The sequence below is a fragment of the Macaca mulatta genome, chromosome 10 (genome assembly GCF_049350105.2).
Source record: "Macaca mulatta isolate MMU2019108-1 chromosome 10, T2T-MMU8v2.0, whole genome shotgun sequence".
NCBI lineage: Eukaryota > Metazoa > Chordata > Mammalia > Primates > Cercopithecidae > Macaca > Macaca mulatta.
In genome coordinates this window covers 81,040,314-81,062,876 of record NC_133415.1, presented here as the reverse complement: position 1 = coordinate 81,062,876, position 22,563 = coordinate 81,040,314, and the positions used below count along the sequence as shown (strand labels likewise).

Genomic DNA, 22,563 nt, shown 5'->3' with positions numbered 1-22,563 from the left:
CCTTCCACTTCTCAGGTACTAGTTAATGATTGGCTTGTAGACAAAAACCATGGCGTTGCCTCTTGTTGCATCCAGTTAACAACATGGCGTTGCCTCTTGTTGCACCTTAGTGGCTTCTGGAAATAAAAGAATGTAAAAGCCAAAGGCTTTCTCCCTAATGAGCTAGGAACAGACATGTCGTTGCCCAGCTGGGATTCTGTCTGCCCAGGGCCTGAGGTGGGAGCAATGCAAGGAGAGGGAGAAGACAAATGATATTGGCTAGAGCCGCTGTCCTTCTTACAGATGAATTCAACAGAGTGATCATTCCAGTTAAGCGGGGCGAAGAGAATACAGACTATGTGAATGCATCCTTTATTGATGTAAGTGGTGGGTGTGACCCCTAAGCCCCCAACACCCCATGGAGATCCAGCCAGGACTTGCAGTGCCTCCCTCCCATACCTGCTGGGGAGGATCATGTTTGAATCAGTCAACAAATAGTGAATTGATACCCACCCACCCACTCACCCTGTACATTAAGTTTGTCCAGCTCCGTAGAGCAGAAGGTGGGGAAAAACAGATGGCATGCAGCAGTATAATACCTGGAAGAAAAAGTTCACAGTGCAGACCACAGCCAAGAGGAACCTGGCTGCCCTCTGATCTTTCCCATTCCTGTCCTCTTCATCCTAGCTCTAATCCCTGTTTCCACTTCCCTGTCTCTTATAGAAAGCAACCAGCTTGTCAGATAGGGTTTAGTCCTTGGCCACAGGGGAGCTCTGTATGGGCTGAGTTTGCCTCCAAGCAGTCCCCATCCCTTCCTAGTGGCCTGTCTTCTCCACTAGTCCCTCTCTGATTAAACCATCTCACCCTTGCAATTAACCTGGCCCGTGCAGGGCTACCGGCAGAAGGACTCCTATATCGCCAGCCAGGGCCCTCTTCTCCACACAATTGAGGACTTCTGGCGAATGATCTGGGAGTGGAAATCCTGCTCTATCGTGATGCTAACAGAACTGGAGGAGAGAGGCCAGGTGAGCTTAAAAGGTCCTGGGCGTTGAGAGACAGCATGAAAAGGTGTGTGTGTAAATAGGGAGGTTGGGAAGGCAAGAAGGTGTTTGGACCTTGTCTTTGACTTATACAGTCCAAAGAGTACATTTGCATAGTATAAGTACATACTTAAAAGGTATATAAATACATACGCATTTCCAGGCTTGCCCAGCCAGTTGGTGTCTAGGCAGTCGTTAGCTTCTCCCAAGACTAGAAAAGCAGTGTGATCTGAGCCTCTATGTTATTCCCAGACAGCTCACACCCTTTCACTTTCTCCTGAATACAGTCCCCCTAGCCTAGCCTTTGCACAGTGCCCCAGGCAGGGCACCCTTTCCTTCCCAGTGCCCCAGGCAGGGCAGCTAGATCAAGGTTCTGAGGTAGACCCAGTATGAGTGTCCCTAAGAAGGGATTGCCTCATTGCTGACTACATAAAATAAAGCAGTAGAATTTAAGAAATTGCACAAACAAGAAACTTACAGTCTAATATTCAATAATAAGGAAATCTTTTAAAGAAAAAAGCCCTCCAAGTCAATTAAAAAGCAGAGTTGTATGGAAACTCATACTAAAAAGGGACCCTAGCAGTTCCCTAGGTCAATTTCCTCTCAGTATAGGAAACCTAATATTGTTCCTGAGTCAGAATCATACAGCCTCTACTAAGCACATTCAATCTCAGGGATATCTCCCTCACCCCCCACATTACAGGGGAACCCAGTCTGTGTTTTGACAATGCTTATTCTTTTAAAAATTATTTCTATTGAGGTTGCACATTGCAGCAAATGAGTGATTCATTATGTCTGGAGTGTCACTTAGCAGGGATCAGAATCCAGAGAATGGGCCTGGAGTGCAGTGGCCGGATCTCAGCTCACTGCAAGCTCCGCCTCCTGGGTTTACGCCATTCTCCTGCCTCAGCCTCCCAAGTAGCTGGGACTACAGGCGCCCGCCACGTCACCTGGCTATTTTTTTTTTTTGTATTTTTAGTAGAGACGGGGTTTCACCGTGTTAGCCAGGATGGTCTCGATCTCCTGACCTCGTGATCCGCCCGTCTCGGCCTCCCAAAGTGCTGGAATTACAGGCTTGAGCCACCGCGCCTGGCCCAGTTTGTATTTTTTAAAAACTCCCTCTGGCAGCAGTGAGGAGGACGCTTTAGAAATGCAGAAGCTGTGGCAGTAATGCTGGTGGCCTGGACTCAGGTGGTGAGAGGGTGCTATCCCAGAGAGGGTGAAGTGAGGAGGAATTAAAGATGGCACCCACTCATGACTCATTGAATTTATAGTCCAACATTTAAAATACAAAGTATGTTTTACATTAGTTGTCCCAAGTCACTACTTGTTCCCCATCTGTACTTATGTTAACTTTGGTACAAGGCTTTACAATATTTGCTCACCCTGATGTTTCATTACATCAGGTTGTTTTGTTTGTTTGTTTGTTTTTGAGACAAGGTCTCATTTTGTCACCCAGGCTGGAGTGCAGTGGCACGATCTCGACTCATTGCAGCCTCAACCTCCCAGGTTCAAGTGATCCTCCCACGTAGCCCACCAAGTAGCTAGGACTAAAGGCACGTGCCACCACGCCCAGCTAGTTTTTGTATTTTTTTGTAGAGACGGGGTTTCACCATGTTGCCCAGGCTGGTCTTGAACTCCTGGACTCAATTGATCCACCCACCTGTTAACCCAAAGTGCTAGGATTACAGGTTTGAGCCATAGTGCCTGGCATTTTTTTGAATTGTAATCAGCCATTTAACTCATTAGCTATTCTTCTTAGACTTGTATGATGTACCTAATCAACAGACATACTTTGTAGGTCTCCATCATCTTTTTTTTTTGAGACAGAGTCTCACTGTGTCACCCAGGCTGGAGTACAATGGCACAATATGGGCTCATTACAGCCTCTGCCTCCCAGGTTCTAGCAATTCTCCTGCCACAGCCTCCCTAGTAGCTGGGATCAAAGATACCCACCATTCATGCCCAGCTAATTTTTGTATTTTTGTAGGCATGGGGTTTCACCATGTTGGCCAGGCTGGTCTCAAACTCCTGACCTCAGGTGATCTGCCTGACTCGGCCTCCCAAAGTGCTGGTACTACAGGCGTGAGCTACCGCGCCCAGCGTCTTCATCATCGTTAATAACAATACTGACAAGGTGGGAGGTTTGGTTAAGGTGCTTGGCTTTGCACTCAAGGAAGCACATACCTGAGTAACAAAGGCTATTTAGGAAATGAGCCACCGTGTTCTCAGGAGCTAGGTGCCTATTCCCAGCCCTCTCTGATCAACCATGTTGGAACCTGCAGATAAGACCGGGGCCCTACATGTGGTTCCTCCTGCACCCCTGCCCTCCAGATATGTGATGGGCAGGACCAAAGAGCAGGCCAAATAGCTGGAACCGCGAACACAAGGACCATCTCAGCCCACTGCCCTGTGATAAAATGTGGCCCAGTGAACATTTCCACCTCTGTCCTGTCAGATGCAGGCTCTTCCATCCTTGAAAAGGACCTAGTAAGAGTAAAGGGTAGGGGACCAGGAAGCATTTCATGTGTATGGCAGTGGGGAGAAGAGTCATGCACACACAAATTCTCCTACCCGCTGAGTGAGGCCTCTCCCTTTACCTTCCACTGTACCTTATGCTCTATCTTCCTAGGGCCAGTGAAGCAGACAGTAGTGCTTGCCCTCAGAAGCTTCTGAGTGGATCAGAACAGGATATTAGTGATGTTCTTTACAAGGCCTCACTGGACCCCAAGTTCACTTTCTGTTCCATTCATGTTGTCAAGTGTAGGTTCCAGAGATCATTAACGCAATAGGCCTAAATGATGCAATGAAAGGTGCCTACATTTATACAGTGACACTACCATCCTCACTTACAATATTAAGTTCCCAGAGAAAAAAAAATCCAATCCCAAAATATAAATTCTATACCTATATAAATTAAAATCCCAAAGGAATTAAGAATTTTAAATTATCTCCTGCTTTTTTTTTTTTTTTTGAGATGGAATCTCACTCTGTTCGCCAGACTGGAGTACAGTGGCACGGTCTCAGCTCACTGCAACCTCCGCCTCCAGGATTCAAGCAATTCTCCCACCTCAGCCTCCCAAGTAGCTGGGATTACAGGCATGCACTACCATGCCCAGCTGATTTTCATATTTTTAGTAGAGACAGGGTTTCATCATGTTGGCCATGCTGGTCTCAAACTCCTGACCCCAAGTGATCCGCCTGCCGTAGCCTCCCAGAGTGCTAGGATTACAGGCATGAGCCATTGCCCCTGGCCGCCTTCTGCTCCGTTTTAAGTAAAAGGGTTCACCAGGATGCCTGGTAAGCCTTGGGTTCCCTCAGCAGCTGCAGCTTGGACCATCAGCCTGGGCAGTCAGAGCAGTGCCAGGAACTCCCATGCTAGGTTAGCCCAACCCTAGGCCTCATCCTGCTTCTCTAAAGCATAGTGAAACATGATAGCATTAGTCTCCACAAAACTGTGTGTCCCCATCACCAGTGTCAGCCTTAGATCGCATAAGAGACTTCATGCTGTCTGGTGGGAAGACAAAGTGGGAGAAAAGACAGAAAAGCTTCTGTTTCACTTCTTTAAGATGCTGTTATCCAGAGGCCGTAACCTGAATACACAAATCTGAGATGTAACTCCAGTCCCCAGCTTTTCTTCTACTGGTCTTGAACACCCATTCCCTGTCTTCTGTCCCTTACCCACTGATGATTTTAACAGCAGGCTTACTGCTCCTTTTGAGCCCCTGTTCCTGACTCTGGTTTTGGAGGCATCAGTCACCATGTGGATGATCCATCTATCCTTAGTCTTTCTATTTCTCAGCTTCCTCAGCCACCTCATCCTGTGGTCAAGTCACGATCTGCCCTGTATCTGCACCACCTTTAGAATCTCAACAAGGCATCCGCCCTGGTTACTGCCTCCTTCCTCCCACCTCAGTATTCTCTTTTACTCCAGTCATTTTTGTCTTCGTCAAGTCCTTAGAGCCATTAATGCCTCCACTTTCTCAACATCAGCCACCCCAAACATGTCCTCACCTTCCTTCTTACTCTGTTTTTGTGTTTTGAGTTTTGTTTTTGAGCGTTTGAGTTTTCTGATTGGAGTTTTTGTGGTATGTCATTATCATTATTACCTTTGTTTATTCCCTCATGCCTTTTTTTTTTTTTTTTTTTTTTTTGAGACAGTCTCGCTCTGTTGCGCAGGCTGGAGTGCAGTGGCGTGATCTCAGCTCACTGCAAGCTCCGCCTCCCAGGTTCACGCCATTCTCCTGCCTCAGCCGCCCAAATAGCTGGGACTACACGCGCCCGCCACCATGCCCGGCTAATTTTTTTGTATTTTTAGTAGAGACAGGGTTTCACCATGTTAGCTAGTATCGTGTCCATCTCCTGACCTCATGATCTGCCCGCCTCGGCCTCCCAAAGTGCTGGGATTACAGGCGTGAGCCACCGCGCCCAGCATCCCTCATGCTTTCTTACTTTCATGGCAAGCTCTCTAGTAAAACCCAGATATATGCCTCTATCTGATATAGCAAACATCACTGGGCAAAAACACAAAACAGTGCCAAATGCTCTCACATTGAACTAATGACCACAAATCTCATAGGGGTAATTGGTGCCACCTAGCAATGCTATTGCTCTTCCTTTTCTTCCTGAAGCCTCCAGCATCTGCTCTTGCCTGTCCCATCATACTCACACCTTAGCTTGTGACCTGGCCTCATTCTTCTCCAAGAAATCAGACAAGAACACTGTCATCCTCCCACCCCCAAACAACCAGCCTCTTCAAATCTGTACCAACTCTCTTCTCTCTTGTTACAGTGGAAAAGGGTTTCTGCATCTCTCAGTCCAGCTGTCCACTGTGCCTTTGGCCCCATTCTCTCCTGCCTGCTCAGGGATGTTGCTGCTATAACCATCTTCTCTCCCACCTCTATCAGCAGTTCCCCTCTCTAACCACTACTTTCATCAGCCTATACATGTTACATTTCCTATCTTTTGAAAACAAAAAAATTTGCTGATCCCACTTTCCCTTCCAGCTACTATCCTGTTTTTCTGCACCCCTTCCCAGCAAAACTTCTTTAAAGAGTTGGCTTTCGGCCGGGTGCAGTGGCTCGAGCCTATAATCCCAGCACTTTGGGAGGCCAAGGTGGGCGGATCACAAGGTCAGAAGATCGAGACCATGCTGGCCAACATGGCAAAACCCCATCTCTACTAAAAATACAAAAATTAGCTGGGCGTGGTGGTGCATGCCTGTGATCCCAGCTACCCAGGAGGCTGAGGCAGTAGAATCGCTTTGACCAGGGAGTTGGAGGTTGCAGTGAGCCAAGATCGTGCCACTGCACTCCAGCCTGGTGACAGAGTGAGACTCCATCTCAAAAAAAAAAAAGAGTTGGCTTTCTCCCCCCAAGTTCTTTCTTCACTCTGTTCCTTTCAGGCTTGGCCCCCCGGGACTGCTTTAGTCAAGATCACCAGTGACTGACCTCTTGCCAAATCCACAGGTCATTTCTCTTTTCTGATTTTTTTTTTTTTTTTGTCCTTACAGCAGCATTTGATAGAGTCAGTGCCTCCCTTCTCCTCCTCAGAACACTTACTTCCACAGCATCACCCCACTCACTCACCTGGCAGTTCCTTTGTTATTTCTTTGTGACCTCCTCCTCTAAAACATTGGAGTATACTAGATTCAGGCACTAGCCCACTCTGTTTTCTTTTGACACACTAGCCCTTCAGGATCTCAGCCAGTCCTGTGGCTTTAAGTACAACCCATATGCCAGGGATCCTGAATCTACGTCTCCAGCCCAGTCACCTGTCCCCCTTCCCAATGTGGGCTCCTGATTTCCTCCTTCCCCTGACACTAGTCCACCCCACTCCTAGCCTTCTAAATAAATAGCCACCTTCTGCCCAGTTGCTCATGTCTAAAATCTGAGAGTTACCTTCCTTACTCCCCTCTCCTCACCCCTCACATCCAGTCTGCTACTAAGTCCTGATACAGGCAGAGCCTCCCCACTTTTCTCCAGCATAACTGCTGTCATTCAAACAAGCCCTCGTCTCTCACTGCTTGCCTGTGGGACTCTGGGGATGACTCGTATGTGCAGCCTCGTCTGCAGTGGCCTGGCAACTGGTCCTCCTGCTCCCATTCTAACCCACCTTTAGTTCTTCATATGGCAGCTGCTGGTCCTTCTGAAAATATAAATCATTGTCACTCCTTGTCTTAAAAATCCTCTCTGAGGCCAGGTGCGGCAGCTCATGCCTGTAATCCCAGCATTTTGGGAGGCCAAGGCAGGTGGATCACATGAGGTCAGGAGTTCAAGACCAGCCTGACCAACATGGAGAAACCCCATCTCTACTAAAAATACAAAATTAGCGGGCATGGTGGCGCATGCCTGTCATCCCAGCTACTTGGGAGGCTGAGGCAGGAGAATCGCTTGAACCTGGGAGGCAGAGGTTGCAGTGAGCCAAGATTGTGCCATTGCACTCCAGCTTGGGCAACAAGAGCGAAACTCTGTCTCAAAAAAAAAAAAAAAATCCTCTTTGGTCTTCCAGAGATCTTGAGAGAAAATCCACCCATGTATACAAAATTTAGAGACTTTTGGTCAGATATGGTGGCTCATGCCTATAATCTTCCCACTTTGGGAGGCTGAGGCAGGTGGATCACCTGAGGTCAAGAGTTTGAGACCAGCCTGGCCAACATGGCGAAACCCTGTCTCTACTAAAAATACAAAAATTAACTAGGCATGGTGGCGCACACCTGTAGTCCCAGCTACTGGGGAATCTGGGGTGGGAGAATCACTTGAAACTGGGAGGCGGAGGTTGCAGTAAGCCAAGATCATGCCGCTGCACTCCAGCCTGGGTGACAGAGCAAGACTCTCTCAAAAAAGAAAAAAAAAAAAATTAGAGACTTTTAGTGTTGATATCTGGTCCCTAGACTTGATATGTATTTCTGTCTTAGAGATCACGCTTAATTCCTCCAGCACACACACACTGTGACTCTCACACCCATCGGGACCTCATGGTTCTGATGGTTTTAAAGGCCAAGACTTCATCCCAGCTGAGACATTGTGTAAATCAGTGTTGAGAAGGCACTATGGTAGCAAAAACCATTCCACCCACCAGTGCCATAAAAACTAATTATAATGCCTGACGAAGTGGGCCTTAATGAGAATTTTTTTTTTTTTTTTTTTTTGGGCTGTTCTGGTTGAAGAGAGGCCCAGAGCACTGATCCCTGAGGCATCCCCAGGGCTCCTAGAGAGCATGGGTAGAAGAGCACTAGTCCAGGGCATGTCCTTGATTCACCACTTTAATAATCATGATTTTATTTGGACTGCGAGACTGTGAGACTATTCACAACTTCTTTTTCTACTTAATTTTTTTCCAAATCTTTCAATGACATTATATGTATGGTTGAGAATTTTCAATTGCCAGTAGTGAAGAATCTCAGATCTTACCCCAAAATTCTCTAAAGAAATGGGCAGCATAACTGTGTGATGTTATATTTATGTATTTATGCCTTGGCTTGTTCTGCAGACATTGAACAAATTCATTTACCAGATACTGAGAGCCTACCATGTGCCAGGCATTGTGCAAGGTGTGGGGAATACAGAAATGAAAAGAGACGCAGCCACTCCCACAAGGAGCTGTAGAGGGAAGTGAGCCAGGTGCAAGCAAAGACAGACAGTAGACCATCTCCTGCTCACTAGCAAGGACAGAAAGGCGAGTGCTAGCAACTTGAAGGTACCTTGCAGATCAAAGAGATAAAGGTAAAAGGGAGAAAGGATACTGTGGCCTGGGCCCGTGATGAAGCCCGTGGCTGTCTGGGAATGTGAATTGGTTCGGATTTTCTGAATTAGCAATCTGGCGGATGTAAGCAGCGTTCACTATGAAGACACCCTATGGGAGGAAAAGAAAGGAATTGGAACAAAGATTTTCACTCCTTCTCTCCCTCCAGCCACCAAGTATTGGATACCCTGTGAGCCTGTAGTCAGAGTTCTTTACAGACCCCGTCAGTGTCTGTTGAGTCTCTGGTGAGGATCGGAAGCTAATTGGAATGATGTGATATAATGATCCTACAAGTTTTCAATACCTTGAGGACGAAGTGTGTCAGCGTAAGAGGTGGCTGTACTGAGAGAGGTCAGGCTGCTCGTGGGCAGTGCTGCTTCTATACATGTGGTACTCTGAGCCCCTCACCTCTCCAACTTGTCCCTCCAGGAGAAGTGTGCCCAGTACTGGCCATCCGATGGACTGGTGTCCTATGGAGATATTACAGTGGAACTGAAGAAGGAGGAGGAATGTGAGAGCTACACCGTCCGAGACCTCCTGGTCACCAACACCAGGGTAAGATGGGTGGTGGGTGGACTCTGCCCCCAGGAAAAGCAGGGTTACCCCTGCCTGCCTGATCCCCTTTCTTCCAAAGGAGAATAAGAGCCGGCAGATCCGGCAGTTCCACTTCCATGGCTGGCCTGAAGTGGGCATCCCCAGTGACGGAAAGGGCATGATCAGCATCATCGCCGCCGTGCAGAAGCAGCAGCAGCAGTCAGGGAACCACCCCATCACCGTGCACTGCAGGTATGGCTCACCCTTGCCCTCAGCGGGAGAGAGAAAGCAAGGAGGGGCAAACAGGGGAAGCTGGTGACCATGGGTCAGACTGAAGAAAGCCACACAAGAGCAAGATATTGGTGAGCACATGGTAGTCAAGATTGATGCCAAGACAGGATTGGATGCTAAGAGAGGACCTTGGAGCTAGAACTTGGCGCAATAAGTGCTAGAGGACTAATGTTCGGATAGTGGGCAGGAGAGCAGCAAGGGAGACTGGCAGTGGAGACCCCGGTTGTGCTATGTGAGATAAGGGCCTGGCCTCCTTAAGAAGCACAGGAAAAGAGAACAGGGCAATTATCTTAAAAACCGTGGACTGTAGGTATGGCTTGCCCTGTCTGTACATTGAGGAAAAATGAACAAGACTAAGAACAGAGGGTGAAAGAGAAGAAGAGTCAAGGGTGTCTCCCAGGTTTGAGCCTGGGTTGGTGTGACCAGCAGAAGAAAGATAGTAAAGAGGCTTGTTTGAGGGGAAAAGTTGAATTTTGTTTGGGGCATGTTGCTGGAGATTGCATTTTAGAAAAAATGCACTCCTTTACTTAGAATCCTAACAACAGCTTACAAGGCCCAACATGTTCTAAGGGCTTCCTGGCCAGGGCCGGCAGAGGATGGTGTGTACCACAGGCTGGCTCTGACCCCACGCCCACCACTCTCCTTTCTTCTTTCATTAACTGCATGGCCTTCAGCACCCTGGGCACACACCTGCCATGGGCCTGAGATGCCGTCCCAGGCAGCCACAGGGCTTTGTCCAAGCCTTCTCTGAGTACCCTGCCTAGAACTCCCACTCCTCTTTTCCCTTCTCTTAACACACATCTTGTCTAGGGACATTGCTAAATCCCACAGTCTCTGCCTCAGAGTAGGCACTCAGTGTCTGGTGGGTGAATCAGCTGATGACATTGAATAGGGGGATAGCGTCACGGTCAGAGTCTGGATTCCTGGGATTTAGGAAGAAAGTGAGAGACATGGAAAGGAATCAGCAAATACACACCAGTGTAGGGAGGGGGTTTGTCAGGGAAAGGGAAAGACAGGACTAGAGCTAGTTCTAACCTGAGCAAACGGCAGGTCAGGACAACTCAGGCCAGCATGTGCAGGTGGACAGCAATGGCTCCGTGCTGGTGGGGTATGAGTGAAGGTCATCCCCCACAGTTCAATAGGTGAGTCCCTCCACAATACATGGGGCCATGCAGGAAGGGCACAGGGTACACTGCCTCCCGACCCAGAACCGGTCCAGGCTGGGTGGGGGCCCACAGGGCAAAGGCGAGCACCGGCTGCCTGCCCCCACCTCTTTGTCTACCACTTACCACTGTCACTCACCCCCTTGCACAGAGGGCCATGACAGGTGTGGTAAATGTGTCTGCTCTGTTGCAGCGCTGGGGCAGGAAGGACGGGGACCTTCTGTGCCCTGAGCACCGTCCTGGAGCGTGTGAAAGCAGAGGGGATTTTGGATGTCTTCCAGACTGTCAAGAGCCTACGGCTACAGAGGCCACACATGGTCCAGACACTGGTATGCTGCCCACATATTTGTCCCTGCCACCACACCACCTGCAGCCCTTCTCTGTCAGGGCCAGCTCAGGGAGGAGGCTCTTCAGAGGGGCCCACCCAGGAGTCAGAAGACTGTCTAAACACAGACCTGCCCTTCCCCTCCCAAGGTGCCCCAGATACACAGGAAGCACGTTGGGAGGCAGGATGTCAGCAATGGGAACATAGCCCCTGTTGCCAGAGGATGGGCCAGGTTAGAAGGGGGTGTCTGGGTGCCCCACAGGGCTCATCTGCACTTCTCTGTGGGTAAGGAAGATCCAGGAGGAGTACCTGCCTTTGGGCTTGGGCTCCCTGTTGAGAGGTCTGACTTTTAACAAGCCACACATCCACAGAGGTTTCCCTGAATCCCATGGAGCTAGAAATGTTTGAGGAGTAAAGAAAAGTGAATGTTAGTAGGTTTGGGAGACAAGGTTCTGAGAGCCAGGGTGCATGCTAGCCTGGCAGCCATGGTAAGTGTGGGCCATGCTCTGTTGCACTGTCTCCCAGCCCAGCACATGCATGTCTGACCTCTGTAGAGCCTGGGTCAGCTCTGGTCAGCTCTGCTTGTAGAAGGTCTGCTGCATTCAGCCCAGAAGGGGAATGCTGTCAGAACTCTGGCAGGCAGATCAGAGCTCAGGTGAAAGTTCAAAAACATTCAGTTCCTCTCGATTTTCCATCTTCAAAAAAAAAAAAAAAAAGAGTCTGTTAGGAATTACAGGTACTGTGTGTTCTTCAGTAACCCTGGCTTTTTCCCTATCTTTCACTCTCCAGGAACAGTATGAGTTCTGCTACAAGGTGGTGCAGGAATATATTGATGCATTCTCAGATTATGCCAACTTCAAGTAAGCGGCAACAAGCGTCCGTGGACCAGGAGGATTGCCTTTAATATTTTGTAATATTCTGTTTTGTTAATATACCCCAAATTGTGTATATATCTTATAACTGTTTTAGAAATTGGTACATAGGCTTCTATTACCTATTAGGTGGAAATTTTATATGTAAATGTGTTAGCACTGATAGTCCTTTTTCCAATGTTTTATTGGGGAATTAAATAGTGTGATGTTTGGACTGATATCGTGAAATCCTCAGCCAGGAAATTGGGCTGGATTGTGCTTTGGTTAATATATCTTTCCCTAAAGAAGATAAACATAAAATCCATTCCAGGTAGCTTGGCACCAACTAAGAAAAAAAGCACAAAGTACTCAGAGCTCTAGAGGAAAGTGGTTGTCCCCATACCATCATGCACTGTAAATATCCCTCCCCTCTGTCCCTGGTCCCCTCCCCCATCCCCACCACCTATATCATGGGAGTAATAGGACCAGAGCGGTATCTCTGGCACCACACTAGGGACTATCAGGTAATAAAAGCTTTGACTCCCTGAGGAAATGTCTCTCCCTTTGTCTGGGGGTGGGTCAGCCATACAGGCTGGGGCTCGGCTGTTCATGGCCCTGCTGTTGCTGTTCTCTCTGAGCAATCTGAGAGAGGCCACAGTCCCCTAACTCCTTCTATCCACCAAACACAGCCTCTCCAGTTCTTAGGTGATCTCCAGGACCCTCCTTTCATTGCCAGCACATCTTTGGTTTAGTGGTCCTGGCCAGCCTTCCTCCCTATGGAAGGTGGCCAGGTCCTCACTGAGTCTCCTTAAGGACGGGGGCACAGGGGAGAGTGGAGCTGACTCAGCTTTGGGCTGAGGCCAGTCTGACCTCTCCAGTCTGTGGTGCTTTGCTACAAAGCTGTCTGGATTGTGTCACCCTGTCCAGGATAAGTCTTTATATCCACATGTATTGTGTTGAATTGCTTCCATTTTCTTTCATACGGGTCCTCATTTCTGGGAATGTGAATGTTTCTCGGATCTAGAAGTCAGGATGGTGGGAGTCTTAGATCCCAACTTGGTTTTGAGTGACATGTTAGACAAAAGTGTTGAACTTTTGTTTCTTAAAGAAGCTGGATGTTCATTTATGTCTCCTATAACAGTCTGCCCTGTCCAGAGACCCAGTATCCTTAGGATATTGTTCTCATCCTCATGGTTGAAGCTGGGTCACTGCCATGTCCATATTCTACCCTGAGGAAAGAGCATGGAGAGCCAGCAGCTTCATTTCTAAGGACAGGAAGCCAAATCTGCACTTTTCATTTCCACTCATAACCCACCCCGTATTCCACTCATTGGCTTCACAAGGTTTTCACCTGGTCATAGCTATGCCTAACTACAGGGTGTGCTGGTGAAGTGTGATCTTGATCTTTTGTTGCGTTGGGAGAATGGGTCTGTCCACTGCCTCCCAGCCTCATCAGCAGCTTACTACAGGAGCAGGAGAGTGAACTGGTGGCTGTGGCTGTCAGGCAGGGCCTTTCTTGAAGAGCCAGCACAGGCCTGGGCTCCGCAGAGGCTTCTGGAGTGAGAGGTGGCACCCCAGCCTGGTCCATGGAGGCATGCTTAGGGGTCAGCACTACTGAGCTTCTTGGAGGAGGTGGGACTTGAACCAGACTCATGGGATGCTGGAAATTTAGATAAATGAAAAGGAGGAAAGGCGAAGTGAAGCCACATTACAGAGGGCCTCAGAGTCCAGATAAAGCAGTTAACATGTAGTGGCTCCAGGAGGGAAGCCTGTCTGTGCACCACATATCCAGGATGTTTGTGGGAAGGAAGGAGATGTGCAGAAGGGACCCAGGAGGCAAGGGCTGCAACAGACCCCTCTGGAAGTTTACAGGAGGTGAGTGTGAGTCATTAGAGACATTTAGTTCTGTAGGAACTAAGGAACTCCCAAGAGGCAGTAAACTTAAAACTCAGTAGTCTCAAGAGAAGTATGGATAAATTAGGCAAAGATAGAATCTGAGGAATTTCTGGTGAGGGGTGCCAAGTTTGGGGAGCAGCCCCTGGCTCCTTGCAGGCTACCCTTCAGTGCTCTGTGTGGCCAAGTCCAAGTCGATGCAGGAGGGCAGGCACTGGGTCAGCAAGCCACTCAGTGAATGTGCAGATGAGGCCGTTCACAGGCGCTTTTGTGCCTCCCAGCAGGCTGCCTCCTATTGTCAAGGCTGGCCTTCAGCAGGATGTGGCATCGTGGCCTGAGTGGTTTTCTGCTGAAGTCCATGCTGATTTGGCCAGTGGATAGGCATCACCTGGGTGCAAAACCGGTGTCTCCAGGTAGGAATGACCTCAGCTGTTTGCTCCCTGTCTTGCTCAGGCTGTAGATGTGTCCCTCATCCTTTCATGCCTCCCTCTTCACTCCTCTTTTGCTTTCTACTTGGGGCATGCATGTTTACAAGAGAGGTGAACCCAACAGAAACTAGTGTAGGCCAAAAGGAAAATGTGCTGAGGCTCACACAGCACAGTCATGTGGAAAGGGCAGGGGTGACCGCTTCATCCAGTGCCCTTCCCACAGCCAGTCAGTTGTGACCCAAGGGACTTAGGGTAGGAGTGTTTCTCCATAGGGGAAGAGTAATAGCCTGCACCCACCACACACCCAAAGCCCTACATCCTGCCACACTCAGACCTTACTTCATTTGGGCAGGTCCCTCCTGGGTTGCAGTTTCCTTCCTTGTTCCCCTGTCCCAAATACTCAAGTCTCTTTCATTAAAAATAAAGAGCAGGCCAGGTGCAGTGGCTCACACCTGTAATCCCACACTTTGGGAGGCCAAGGCAGGTGGATCACTTGAGCCCAGGATTCGAGACCAACCTGGGCAACATGACAAGACCCTGTCTCTACAAAAAAATAACAAAAATCAGCCAGGCATGGTGGCACACACCTGTAGTCCCAGCTACTTGGGAGGCTGAGGTGGAAGGATCACCTGAGCCCATGAGGTAGAGGCTACAGTGAGCCATGATCATGCCACTGCATTTCAGCCTGGGTCAGAGACCCTGTCTCAAAAAAATAGGCTGTGCACAGTGGCTAATGCCTATAATCCTAGCACTTTGAGAGGCCAAGGTGGACGGATCACCTGAGATCTGGAGTTCGAGATCAGCCTGGTCAACATGGTGAAACCATCTCTACTAAAAATACAAAAATTAGCCGGGTGTGGTGGTACATGCCAGCTACCAGGGAGGCTGAGGCAAGAGAATCGCTGGAACCTGGGAGGCAGAAACTGCAATGAGCCGAGATCACACCACTGCACTCCAACCTGGGTGACAGAGCTAGACTCCGTCTCAAAAATAATAATAATTAATTAATTAATTACATAAACAGCATGTCTCCCACCCCAGGCCTAAGTTCTTCCCTGTTTATGAGAGACTACGTGAAAAAGCCTGTATTCTGTCTCTTCCCTCTTCCTCATTTCATTCCCACACGTTTCTTTTTCATCCCTGTTCACCAAGGTCACCTTGGTGCTAAACCCCAGGGATCCATGGTCTCTTCCCTTGTGTCACAGGCTGTCCTCTGCCTCTTATCCTCACCCTTTAGCTGCTCCTCCACTGTCTCTTCCCTCAGAGGTCAGGATTCTGGGTCTGTCTCTGTGGACCCTCAGCTCTCCTCCAATCCCAAGTCCCCCATATCCTGGTCGCATGTCAGGGTTGTCCAGAGATGCCTGCCTCCCACTGCCCACACCCAGGGGCCCACCCTCCTTTCCTCTAACCCTCCCACATTCTCTGGCCCCATGGATCCGCAGCAGTTCCTGCTGGCCCTTTTCCATTTTGTTCCTTACGCTGCACCCCTCCGCTGCCACTCCCTGCGTCCATGACTCCAGCTCACTTGTCTCTGTCCTTCACCCAGGTCGCCTGCTCAGTTTGTGTCCTTCTGTGCTCCTGCAGCACCTGAGTGTTTATTCACCTCTGAACCTCTGCTTTCCCACCTGAGTATGCACAGCTCCAGGCTGCAGTGACTTCATATCCTGAGGACTGGAGCCCCATGGTGAACAGATGGCTTTCTATGTTCTAATGAGAGGGATACAAGAGTTCAGAGTTCTAGTCTAGAAAGGACATCAAACATTTCTAAAAAGCTAAGTATGTTGCCAGAAAAAAAAGGAAAGCAGAGCTTTCCCCAGGAAGCTTAGCTCGGTTTAGATTTTTCAGGAAAAAAAAAAAAAATCAAATTACAGAATAAATAAAGGCACCCATCCCCCTTTTAAATGAACACCAGCTTTGAATAAAACGTTCTGTAAACCCCAAGCAGAACTAAACTACTAGTACATTGAACTTAGATTCATTTTCTTTTTTTTTTTTTTTTTTTGGAGACGGAGTCTCTCTCTGTCGCCCAGGCTGACCGGATCTCAGCTCACTGCAAGCTCCGCCTCCTGGGTTTACGCCATTCTCCTGCCTCAGCCTCCCGAGTAGTTGGGACTACAGGCGCCCGCCACCTCGCCCGGCTAGTTTTTTGTATTTTTTAGTAGAGACGGGGTTTCACTGTGTTAGCCAGGATGGTCTCGATCTCCTGACCTCGTGATCCGCCCGTCTCAGCCTCCCAAAGTGCTGGGATTACAGGCTTGAGCCACCGCGGCCGGCCGATTGATTTTCACTAAACCACAAAGCAAATGTTTTCCTAAAAATCACCCAGTTAACAAAGTCTGTGTATTTAAGCCAAAACAATTTAACTGAACATACGGGCCACACATTCGTTTCAGGTCCCTGCTAATAAGTCAGTCTGGAAATTCACAGGTGTGCCCATCCTGTCTTGGCTGCTGAAGTCCAGGTGTCTAGGGCTGACTGATGCCCATTATGCCTCCCCTTCCCCATCTTTGTCACAGGATTTGATGCACCAGCTCTCCTAATGACTCTGTCCACCACAATGCCAAGCCTGACCCTGGCCCTCCCATATGCTGTTCAGCCCAAGCGCGGAGATTGGCTATTAACCCTGTAAATAGGCCTCTGACCCCCAGAGGCTGAGGGCTGGCCAGGGAAAGCTGAGCTGCTGACGCAGACTGGGAGGCAAGAGCCCACTTCCAGCAGCCAGGCTAGTTGTGTCTAAATCCATGACTGGGGAGGGGTTAGAGCCTTGAGGAACAAAATTATTCTACCAGCTGCTGATGGCCCTGGGAGGCTGCACTGGCCCAACAGCTGGGCCCCTCTCATGGGTCCGCTTCTTCGCCAGGAGAGAAGCCACTCCTGGGTAGGTACTGCCTACCCAAACCCAGCCATCTGGAGTGACCCAGCCCTGGTTCCCAGGTATGTGGATGTGGATTGTCCCACCCAACCCACTCTATAGTGAGCAAACAAGCCCTTTGGGACAGTGGTCACAGCCTCCCCTGTACCTCTGAACAGCCTGCCAGGCTCCCTACTCTTAGGCCTCCACTCTCCACCAGGGAAAGCCCTGAGCTGAGAGTTGGGGAACCCCCAGGCATTTCCCCTGCCCAGGACGCTCTTTTGACGTCAGGGAGGGCTGTGAGGGCTTTCTAGGTCTCAAGATGAGGAGCTTGAAGATGCAGCCTGGCAAGTAAGAAGGTGAGACCAGGACATGGGCCAGCCAGAAGCAGGAGTCCCGGGCCTGGAGGCTCCTGGGAAGGTGGTGGCCAGGGAGCATCTGTTGGTGGCCTCAGGGCAGCAGCTGCCTGGTGAATGTTCGTGGAGTGGATGCTCTGGGAAGGGGGATGGGTAGTAAGCTCCCCCTCCCCTCTCAAGACGTCACTGGAGTCTGGGGGTGGAGCTGCCTGGTCTATAAATCCTGGGGCCATCAGGCTAAGGTCCTGCAGCCGCCTGAAGGAGCCATCTCATCCACAGCTCTTCCTCGGTGAGTGGGGAGCCTTCCCTAAGGGCTGGGACACCTGGATCGAGCTTCATCCTGGGTCCATGGTGTGCTGCTCCTCTTCCCCATTCCCAAGCACCTCCACCCCTGAACCATGCCAGAAAAGTCCCCTTTTCCTCTCCTCTCCGAAACAGCTCTACCATCTATTGTGCTTGCTGCCCCTGGCATGGGAGGGAATAAGGGGTAGAAGCATTTGCCCCCATCAACACCACACATCCATTCCACATCCCCAACTACTATGAAAGAGATACAGCAGGCCACAGAGAAAAGGGCGGAAGGCCTGCCACTCTGTGGCCTAGCACTGGTGCTCCAGACGCCCCTATATTGAGAACTCCCCTGACCATCCATCTATCCTCCCATCCATTGGCCTGAATTCAGGTCTCTGTTCTCCTCCAACTTTCTTCCACTTCTGGAAACTCCTTGAAGGAAGGATGGATGGGCTTGGACAAGTGGGAGGGCCCTCGGAGTTGGCAAGGCAGGTAGCCTCTGTGTCCCGGGCTCAGGGAGAAGGCTGGTCCCCTGGAGCATCGTCCCCTGCTGGGCCAGAATCCCCCAGGATCTGGACCCCTGTGTGCTTGGGATGAAGAGCCGTGGCAGAGAGGGAAGGGCATAAGGAGATACCAAAGCTGCCCCTGGGATGCCAGTTTTCCAAGGTGGCCCTGTAGGAAGGGGGGTGGGATGTAGGGGTGAGGTAAGGCTCCTTGAATGCTGTACCCTGTCCATTAGAGCAGCCATGGCCAGTTCCAGGCGAGGCCTCCTCCTGCTCCTGATGCTGCTGACTGCTCACCCTGGACCCTCAGAGGCTCAGCACTGGTCCCATGGCTGGTACCCTGGAGGAAAGCGAGCCCTCAGCTCAGCCCAGGATCCTCAGAATGCCCTTAGGCCCCCAGGTGGGTGTCTCCCAGCCTGATTGGGAGGAAGAAAGTGATGGCTGGGGGCTCCCCCACCCACCCGGAGCCTGAGGTCGGGGTAGGGAGGACAGCATCAGTTCCCTTCTAAGGAAGGGCCCTGGGCACTGCAGCAGGCAGCCCAGCCCAGGCTACCTATGGCCTCCCAAGTGATGCCCTGGCTCACCTGGAAGACAGCATGCCCTGGGAGGGCAGGACCATGGCGTGGTGGTCCCTTCGCAGGAAGCGATATCTGGCACAGACACTACTGGTGAGTGGGATGAAAGGTCCCCAGCATCAAGACCAGCCACTGGTCATCAGTGGCCATTGTGGCTTAGGGGTGGATGCAGGGAGGGTGGGGAGAATGAAACACCACTGAGAATGCCCCCTGCCACAGCACCACCAATCATTTCTCAGTGCCCCTACTGCACACAGCAGGGTGCTGTCTGCTATCCTTCCTATTTCCCAGGAGGATTCTAGACAATTTATAAAACACTTAGGTTAAAGACTGAAGTCACTAGTAGAGTAGAAGGAGGTAATTGAGCCAATGACTGTCTTGAAATGGACAGACCCTGGGGCAGTGGAAAGAGGTGAGGGATGCAACCTCAGGCAAATAGACAACAGGGCTAAGAGGACCAGGTGGTCACTGACATGTGCACTAGGAACATCTCAGGGACTGCAGAGCTCCCCAAGACATAGCAGAAGGCAGGCGTGGGGAAATGGTTTGTTACTATTTTGCAAATCAAACATATTTAAAGTGCATCAGGAGAGCACGATAACTAAAGAAGAAAGTAGTAAGTTCCTATGAGGCAAAGTCTTACCGCCTGATTTATGTGTACGGGCTCAGGTTTCCATGCGTCAGGCTTGTTTAGTGTGGACAAGAGGGCACGCCCAAGGGAGCTGGAGATCCCCACACCCGCTGGATCCTCAGGCTTCTAGGGGAGGCGGGGGCGCCTCCAGCTCTGGGAGGCCAGGTGGGGACTGGTGGGGACAAGAAGGGAGAGGACCGGGAAGGTGGCAGCTCGGCGGTCACGAGACCAGTGTCTTGAGGCCTGACCGCCACTTCTCCCTCCGCAGACGGCAGCCCGAGAGCCCCGCCCCGTCCCGCCGTCCTCCAATAAAGTGTGAGGTTCTCCGAAGTTGTTGCCTCGAATTCTGTCCTTCGTCCCCTCCCTCTCTTCCCCGCTGAGACCTTTCCCTGCGTGGGGGCTGGAGGGAGGCAGGTCCGGCCCCGCGGGAGGGAGGAACGAAGGGATGGCCCCGGGCCCTGGCGGGAGGGCTGGGCCAGAGCCTAGGGGCTGGGTGCGGACGTCCGCAGGGTCGCGGCTTGGGTTCCAGAGGCCACACGGCCGGGCGAGGTGTGAGGGACAGCCTGAGGACTACAGGTCCCAAGGTGCCCCGCGCCGCTTCCGGGGCACGGTGGCGTTCCGGCAGCGCGGCCGCAGTGAAGAGTCGCGGCCATGCTACGCGCGCTGAGCCGCCTGGGCGCGGGGACCCAGTGCGGGCCCCGGACCCCGCGGGTGCTGCCAGTGCGCGGCCGCAAGACCCGCTACGACCCGCCGGCCAAATCCAAGATCGGACGCGTGAACATGCCGCCCCCGGTGGACCCTGCGGAGTTCTTCGTGCTGATGGAGCGTTACCAGCACTACCGCCAGACCGTGCGCGCCCTCAGGTGTGCGGCCGGGGGGAGGTGGCCGTCCGCGCGCGCTGGGGACGGTGGGGGCGGGCGAAGAGGTTGCCGATTCCTGCCGCGTCTGCACCCAGGAAGGAGTTCGTGTCCGAAGTGCGGAGGAAGGCGTACGAGGCCCGAGCCGGAGTTGTGGCGGAGCGCAAGGCCCTGAAGTACGCCACTGAGCACCGCGAGCTGATGGCCTGGAACCAGGAGGAGAACCGGCGACTGCACGAGCTGCGGTGCGTGGGGCGGGAGGCGGGGCGGCCGGGGCGGCCTGGGAGAAGCCCGGGCCCCGCTCAGCCTCGGCCCCTTGACCCTCACAGGATAGCGAGGCTGCGGCAGGAGGAACGGGAGCAGGAGCAGCGGCAGGCGTTGGAGCAGGCCCGCAAGGCCGAAGAGATGCAGGCCTGGGTGCAGCGCAAGGAACGGGAAGTGCTGCAGCTGCAGGTGGGCAACGCCTCCGGAGGGTGGGACTCCAGTTGGGTTCGCGGCTTGCGGGGCACTGGGAATTCTGGGTACCGCGACGCGGGCGCTGGCTATGTGCAGAGACTTAGAGTTGGCAGATCAGGATTTGGGAGAGGAGAGAGAGTGCCAGTCAGGCGCAAAGACCCGGAGGTGAGCAGAGTAATTGGACAGTGTTCAGGTGCCTAGCAGGTCTGTGGGAGGGACCCTGTGTTCCACAAAGAGGTTGTATTTTGCATAACAGGTGATGAAGCCGTGAAGGGTTAAATATTTCACGGCTGGGATTAGCAAGTGTGTGACTTAAAAGCAGGGAGACCACTTAGGAGTAATGCAGTGAGAATGGATGAGGCTTGATTTAAAGTAATATAAGGGTAGCTAGGAGCGGTGGTTCACACCTGTAATCCCAATACTATAGGAGGCCTAAGCGGGCGTATCACTTGAGGTCAAGAGTTCGAGTCCAGCCTGGCCAACATGGTGAAGCCCCGTCTCTCCTAAAAATACAAAAATTAGCCAGGCGTCGTGGTGTGCGCCTGTAATCCCAGCTACTGGGGAGGCTGAGGCATGAGAATCGCTTGAACCCAGGAGGCGGCGGTTGCAGTGAGCCGAGATGGAGCCACTGCATTCCATCCCGGGCGACAGTGAGACTCCGTCTCAAAAAAATAAATAAAGTAATAAAGTAATAGGGGGAAGGACGAGTTAGAGTGATTCAGAGGGGACCACTGAGGGAGGAATTTCACCTACCAGGACGTGAGCTTTTCATAGCTGGCGCTCGGGGCTATGGCTAAAGTGTCTGAGAAAAGAGCAATGTAGCAAAGCAACCTGATATCACTCCACTGGGAGGCCAGAGGGGCTCTCAAAGAGGACCTGGGCTCCAGGCATGCTTCCCCAGGGCGAGTGGGAGCTGCTTTCTCAGTGGGGTGAGAGGCCAGCAGGCTGGGTGGGCTGGCTGGCATGTGCCCGGGGTTCCTGTTGAGCTGGGCTTTTCTCTCCCGATAGGAAGAGGTGAAAAATTTCATCACCCGAGAGAACCTGGAGGCACGGGTGGAAGCAGCATTGGACTCCCCGAAGAACTACAACTGGGCCATCACCAGAGAGGGGCTGGTGGTCAGGTCACAACGCAGGGACTCCTAGGGGCCCAGTAAAGACAGTGCCCGCCGAGGGACCATGTTGGTATTGTGGTGGAAGAGTTGGCCCTGACCTGGAATAAAGCAGTTGGTGCTGCTTATGAGGACGGTTCAGCCTTATCCAGCACAGCCTTCACGTTTTGCCCTCTGCTGTCAACACTTGGTCAGAAACTTCCAGACACAGTGCCCTGTTCTGCCCCTGTGTAGAGCCTCAGCACACCAGGAGACCCTAGAGTGGTTTCCATCTCACAGAGGATCAGACAGGGCCACAGCCCCCTCAGCCTGCCAGGTCATCTGAGTATCATCAAGAGTAGTGATGGGCAAATTACAGTCTGAGGGCCAAACGTGCCTGCTTCCTGTTTTTGTAAATAAAGTTTTGTTGGAACACAGCCATACCCATTCATTGACTTCTTTTTACTACAGTGGCAAAGACAAGTAGTTGCAACAGAGACCATATGAATTGCAAAGCCTAAAATATTTAACTTTTTTTTACAGGAAAAGTGTAGTGATCTCTCATCTGGAGCTTTAGGGCTCTAGCCTGGAGCAGATGTCACCCAGGACCTGAGCCACAAGCTAACCATTAGCCAGGGGCCTGCCTCTGCTCTATACTGGGCTTTGCTGGCCAGAGTCTGGTGTATCCAAGACCCAGAAGGCAAAGAG

At 51.3% G+C, this 22,563-nt stretch overlaps 3 protein-coding genes and 1 long non-coding RNA gene across 58 annotated transcripts in view; 3 read left to right on the top strand and 1 right to left on the bottom strand.

The window, feature by feature from the left end:
- Positions 1 to 12,474, top strand: part of PTPRA (protein tyrosine phosphatase receptor type A) — a 170,813-nt gene extending 158,339 nt beyond the window's left edge. For all 50 annotated transcript variants that reach the window (XM_077951338.1, XM_015149418.3, XM_077951378.1 and 47 more), the window contains 6 exons: positions 283 to 359; positions 870 to 1,004; positions 9,192 to 9,317; positions 9,397 to 9,548; positions 10,944 to 11,079; positions 11,865 to 12,474. In XM_077951338.1, the coding sequence (XP_077807464.1) occupies positions 283 to 359; positions 870 to 1,004; positions 9,192 to 9,317; positions 9,397 to 9,548; positions 10,944 to 11,079; positions 11,865 to 11,939 (701 nt within the window). In that variant the 3' untranslated portion in view covers positions 11,940 to 12,474. The remainder of the gene's footprint in view (positions 1 to 282; positions 360 to 869; positions 1,005 to 9,191; positions 9,318 to 9,396; positions 9,549 to 10,943; positions 11,080 to 11,864) is intronic.
- Positions 8,365 to 20,751, bottom strand: LOC144332050 (uncharacterized). Its single transcript, XR_013399762.1, has 2 exons — positions 19,467 to 20,751; positions 8,365 to 11,770 (listed from the first exon to the last, which is right to left on the bottom strand). It is a non-coding gene; the product is annotated as an uncharacterized LOC144332050 (long non-coding RNA).
- GNRH2 (gonadotropin releasing hormone 2) lies at positions 14,098 to 19,784 on the top strand. Of its 6 annotated transcripts, none has more exons than XM_077948049.1 (5): positions 14,098 to 14,232; positions 17,108 to 17,743; positions 18,490 to 18,648; positions 18,783 to 18,916; positions 19,723 to 19,784. In XM_077948049.1, exons 2-5 carry the CDS (start codon positions 17,572 to 17,574, stop codon positions 19,771 to 19,773), a joined length of 516 nt encoding a protein of 171 aa, XP_077804175.1. In that variant the 5' UTR covers positions 14,098 to 14,232; positions 17,108 to 17,571; the 3' UTR covers positions 19,774 to 19,784.
- Positions 20,103 to 22,295, top strand: MRPS26 (mitochondrial ribosomal protein S26). Its single transcript, NM_001194667.2, is given in 4 exon segments — positions 20,103 to 20,317; positions 20,410 to 20,556; positions 20,641 to 20,764; positions 21,776 to 22,295. Coding segments are annotated over 4 exon segments (618 nt in total). The 5' UTR covers positions 20,103 to 20,105; the 3' UTR covers positions 21,911 to 22,295.
- Positions 22,296 to 22,563: the final 268 nt, after the last annotated feature.

Coding starts and splice junctions, on each gene's coding strand:
- GNRH2 (XM_077948048.1), top strand. CDS start 17,572: ATGTTCGTGGAGTGGATGCTCTGGGAAGGGGGATGGGTAGTAAGCTCC. Junction 17,744..18,489: donor TCATCCACAGCTCTTCCTCG/GTGAGTGGGGAG, acceptor CCATTAGAGCAG/CCATGGCCAGTTCCAGGCGA. Junction 18,917..19,722: donor ATCTGGCACAGACACTACTG/GTGAGTGGGATG, acceptor CTCCCTCCGCAG/ACGGCAGCCCGAGAGCCCCG.